General features: G+C 41.2%; 1 protein-coding gene across 1 annotated transcript; it reads right to left on the bottom strand.

The window, feature by feature from the left end:
- Positions 1-1,301: 1,301 nt before the first annotated feature.
- Positions 1,302-2,285, bottom strand: LOC107483847 (uncharacterized). Its single transcript, XM_016104462.1, has 2 exons — positions 2,210-2,285; positions 1,302-2,113 (listed from the first exon to the last, which is right to left on the bottom strand). Exons 1-2 carry the CDS (start codon positions 2,283-2,285, stop codon positions 1,302-1,304), a joined length of 888 nt encoding a protein of 295 aa, XP_015959948.1.
- Between the last annotated feature and the right edge of the window lie 3,219 nt (positions 2,286-5,504).

Genomic DNA, 5,504 nt, shown 5'->3' with positions numbered 1-5,504 from the left:
CTTCTCTCTCTCTCTGCCAAGCCAATTCCTCTAATCACAGTTCAACTCCAAGCATAATCTCCAAACTTACTTTCTTATTCTCAAACCCTCAAATTTCTTCATGACTTGCTGATATAAAGTCTCTGGCTTATCAATCAAAAACCCCTTTCATTTCTAGAAACCAAATGAGTTCGGAATAGCGAGTTAACAAAATCATAAGAGTTCGCATTTCCTTTAATAATCTATAAAAGCATTTGAAATGCATCTCTTTTGTTAAAATTACTCATATCCAAAATCATCTTCAAAACCAAAACCAACACTCTTTCAAATTCTTGGAAAAAAATTTTCAACAGTACCTCTCCAAAAATTGGAGTTTACCACCTGTCACGGGTTCCCTCAAATCAATCATCAGTACCGCATCAATATTTCGATTTAATGGTTTTCACATTCGTCTTTCAAAACCAATCATTATAAATCTTAAACTATAACCAAGGTCACTATGACCAAACATCACAGTACTCATCTCTCAACACCACAACTTGCACTCTCTCATCATCTAAATCCAATTGTGCATTAATGATAATTTCCTCATCCGCTTTAGAACCATCAAAGCTCGCAGCCGCAATCATTTCCAACTATTTGGGGATCATTACTTGCAGTAACCCACTTAACCCTTCTAGTATTCAAACATAAGATACTATAGTAAACTTTTACAGCTCTTATTCGTAGCTATCCTGTGTTACTACTTCCACAAGTTTCCGTTGCTTTATTCTGATCTCTCGTCTAGTATGAGCTCTATCACTTACTTCCTCAAGTAATCAACCACAACTTAGCATGACTGGCATTCACTAGATTTCTATCTATGATAGCCAAAACCACATACCAACTTAATCGTACTTTTAGCACCTTGTTACCAATCTTTCGCTTATCAATTCCCAAACCGTCGGATTTAACGGTATCCCCCGTCGTTGTAGTGAACACACGACCTTGTTGTTGGCTCTTGGTAGTATTCCGGTTGACCTTCTTAGGATGTTTCTAGGACATATGTCCAACTCCTCTACAACCATGGCAAAGTCCCAATCTACCTCGACACAGAGTTCCCAGATGATGGCTTTGGCATTGCCCACCACTCATTCCACTCTGAGGTTGCTTTCCGTTAAAGGCCTACCTAATCATTTATGCTCACCAAACCTTCTATTAAGATAATTTAGGGTTATCTAGAACAGATCATAATTTTTATTCGACCATGTATTATGAGTGAATACCAGCCTTCAGCATTATCTAAAGTGGTAAAGAATTAAGTTATCAGTTTTCTTATTACCTCAGGTAAGAAAATCGAACCTGGCAGTCTCCCGGTCCTTCCGGTGTGGGCAATCTCTGACCAAATGTCCTAGCCTTCCGCAATTGTAACACAAACCCGAACCATAACGACACGGTCTATTTAGGTGATGACCTCCACATCTCTGATAGCTCAAAACATCCAAAGCAGCCACCATTTGTTTTTCCTTACCTTTTCCTTGGGAATTCTTATTCGTCGCAAGGTCATTTCGCCTTTGGGAAAAACGTTGTGGGTATCCTCTTCTCCTAAACTCATGACACCTTGTTGGGTACTCTTGATTGTGCTCCCTGCGGTGGGACTCCCGATGGTCATTCTTCGCCTCAACAGCCTTCCTCACACATTCTTCAGCAATACGGCTCTTGTTCACAAGTTCGGAGAATACCCTAATCTCCATCGGTCCAACGGAGCTCAGGATTTCACTTCGAAGTCCTCCCTCATACTTAATACACTTCCATTCCTCGAAGTCTCCTGGGGTTCCTTGACACATACGAGAAAACCTGAATAACTCCTCAAATTTATCTGTATACTCAGATACGGACATTGTACCCTGCTTCAGTTGCAGTAATTCAAGTTCCTTGACCGTTCTAGCAGAATTCGGAAAGTACTTCTTATAAAATTCCACTTGGAAGGTACCCCAGGTGATAGGATCATTCCCCTGCTGCAGGAGACGTCGAGCCCCTTGCCACCAATGCAATGCTTCCCCCGTGAGCAGATAGGTAGCAAATTCAACACACTGCTCTTCAGGCACCAACTGCGCTTGTAGTGCTCGCTCCATGGCCAGAAACCAGGTTTCAGCTTCAGTCAGATTAGTGGTTCCCTTGAACTTAGGTGGATTAACCTTTAAGAAAGTTGTCAGTGTCATCGGGCCCTGAGCTCCACTTCCGCCATTGCCGTTATTGTTTATCTGTTGCCCAAGAGCCTCCGCAGTGGCCTGCATAACAGCAGCCATATTCTCCAACGCCGCCATAAGGTTTACCGGGTTATTCCCACGAGGCGCCATCTGGTTCCTATACACACCAAACAATCGATATCAAGTTGATCAGTCTCAATATCGGAAGTATAGTGCTTCAAAGTACCAAAGGTACACTCATGAACTTCATGCTAGATGTATCGGTTGGATACCCTAACTAGCACAGGCACAAACTCAGAGTATGCATTGAAGCATAAGCAGTTCCATCCCCCAGGCTCACGAGGACGAACTGCTCTAATACCATAATGTAACACCCTAATATTCAAATCCTTATGCTCGAGTCATAAGTCAATGATCTTACGGTGGTACGACTCTCAGGTGGATTTTTAATATATAAATATAGGTAATTTTTGAAAGGAGTATTAATCGAGAAGCCTGAAAAGAGTAGAAATAAAATCGCGAAGATGTATCACTCACGTTTCAACAACGAAAAGTTAAACTGTTAAGCCGAACGCGATATACGGACAAGGCATAAAGGAGATTAAGAGATAGATAACAGATAGATATTTATAGCATAAGTAAATAGCCACTAGTCGCGACCCGCGAAGTTTAGGCCGGCTAGGGTACAATATGAAAGTAGTTGACAACAGTATATCCTAATCTCTCCCAAAAGAAACATAAGAGACTCTATAGGCAAGTTCCAAAAGAGTTCAATACATAATATAATCTTTTCAAAACAAAGGTGGAGAGATTCTAAGCAAAACACAAAGTAGAGAAAATAAATATCTTCGCCGTCTCTCAGGTGAACCACAGCTCACTTCTGAGCACCTGGACCTATATCTGAAAAACAAGAGATATATACAGAATGAGAACCCCGGGCCCATGGGTTCCCAGTACGGTAAAAGTGTCAAATAAATACAATGCACTGCAATAAAAACTCACTAAGCATCCTAAACTCCTTTTCACCCAGTATCCAGCCTAGATTCTCACTAATCCATAAATAGGCATCTATCGTAAGGGGATACTAAATCTAGTTCATATCTCATATGATTCCCAACTCGCTGACTCTCCCACGAATCATATTCAGAATCATAAACAAAACCATGATCAATCGTATTGTCTCAGCAATTCTATATCAATACATCATACCCTCACCTGGAGCTAGTGAAACCACATCACTGCGTCTACCCAGGGAGCTCAAATCACCTCAACCAATGATCATCATCATCATGCAATCGCATCATCAATTCATCTCATCAAGAATAGCCCTCAACCCTACCGACACCAACACGAGGGGCCTCTCAGTTGTACAAACACAAGCAATACAAGCAAGTAATACACAATTAAGGTACAAGTAGGGCAAGTAGCACATAATCAGGTAACATAGCACATATAATGTATAAATCCAAAACAAATAGGCAAACCCAAACAATTCAAACATATGTAAATGATGAATGCCTGCCCTATTGCTGATGATATCATCTGTCGGTTATCAAGCCAACTCGACGTGTCCGGTAGCTAACTCGGGCACAGTCTCTCTGTTGCGTATTAATATCATTAGAGGGTATCTGCGCCCTGTCGCCATTAGAGGGTATCTGCGCCCTGTCGCCATTAGAGGGTATCGGTGCCCTGTCACCCTTACAACCAGAGAGAAAATACAAGCATGCTTACATTCAACATTTTTCATCATTATTCATTTATCATATATGCCTTTATACTGAGCCATAATCCATAATGACTTTGCCGTAACTCGACAATAACTCAGCCATCCGGCTCACAGTTCAATCTAGAACTAACCAATTTATCAACATAGCTCCGCCGTATCCGGCAATAACTCAGCCATCCGGCTCATGGTTCAATCAAGAACCAACCATTTATCAATAATTATAGCCCTTCGGCTCATGGCATACACGGTACATCCACCGCCATCCTCCATATCTCATATAATCATCTTTGATCATCATTGATAACAACTTTTCCCCTTGCTTCATTCGCAAGTTACCACATCCCCTAGCTCCTTCCTCTTTGCTAGGCATATCATAATGATTTAATACATAAGGGGTGAGATTGGAGGCTTGGAAGTATGAGCTTTAGCTTTTAAAACTCACAATTCAACTTTGGGATGAAAACAAGGCCACGTGCACGCGTGGATGGCCAGAAAGTTCATCGACGCGTATGCGTTATACGCGCGGACGCGCGGATTGAAACACAGCCGGATGACACGTACGCGTCAGCCACGCGTACGCGTGGGTGCATTTGTGCCCCAGGCACAAAACTGGCATAACTCTCGGGAAAATGGCTGGGCATTGGGTGCAGCGAATCGACGCGCACACAACGCGCACGCGTGGATGGTGCCTTCTTGAAGAACGACGTGTACGCGCCAAGTGCGCCTACGCGTGGGGGGTCATTCTGCTAAAAAATTTTCTATGTTAAAAGCTACAAAATTCACAGATTCAACCCCCAATCTTCCGACGGACATAACTTTCTCATTTTAAATCATTTTTCGCCCGTTCTTCGAACGGCATGGACATCCTGGATCCAATTTCACTTTTAAACAATTTTGGCACAAAACAGAAATCTGCAGTCCAAGTTATGTCCCGTCAAAGTATGCCCAAAAATCATGTTTTCACTCAAAACCGCAAAGTGCCATTTTCAAAACAAGCCATTTCCAACTCTTTTCAAAATCAACCAAAACATGCCAATTTCATCCCTTTTCTTTGAAATCAATCAAAGTATATCAAAATCGACAATAAGTCTCTTCAACTCATACACTAACACATTACCACAATTCACAAAACCGCCATATAACCATATTTACCCATTTCACACAAATGGCTAAATTACAAACACATTAACATGTCATACATCCTTCCTCATCCCAATTTCTAACAATACTATTCCCAATCAATCATCATTATACATAATCAATATCATACTCACTATCACATGGTTTCACCCACAAATCAACCTTAATAATTTCTCAAGCATATATCACAACATACATATCTCTCATGCATCATCATACCATCAAGGCATCAATAATCATGATCACATATATGACCACATAACATACCTCAACCAAAACTAAACATACCTCATCTATACAATTTCACCCAAAATTACCAAATTCCACACTTCAACTCCTCAAACCTTATTATTCAATAACCAACCCAATCATTCACATATTCATTATCTGAAATTCATCCAATCACTTGTGTCATCATACAATGCACACATCAACTTACCTTCCTTACCTCTTTCCGGCCTCCGGCCCAA

The sequence above is a fragment of the Arachis duranensis genome, chromosome 4 (assembly GCF_000817695.3).
Source record: "Arachis duranensis cultivar V14167 chromosome 4, aradu.V14167.gnm2.J7QH, whole genome shotgun sequence".
NCBI lineage: Eukaryota > Viridiplantae > Streptophyta > Magnoliopsida > Fabales > Fabaceae > Arachis > Arachis duranensis.
This window is presented reverse-complemented; position numbering and strand designations above follow the sequence as displayed.

Coding starts and splice junctions, on each gene's coding strand:
- LOC107483847 (XM_016104462.1), bottom strand. CDS start 2,285: ATGGCGGCGTTGGAGAATATGGCTGCTGTTATGCAGGCCACTGCGGAG. Junction 2,114..2,209: donor GCAACAGATAAACAATAACG/GCAATGGCGGAA, acceptor ATCTGACTGAAG/CTGAAACCTGGTTTCTGGCC.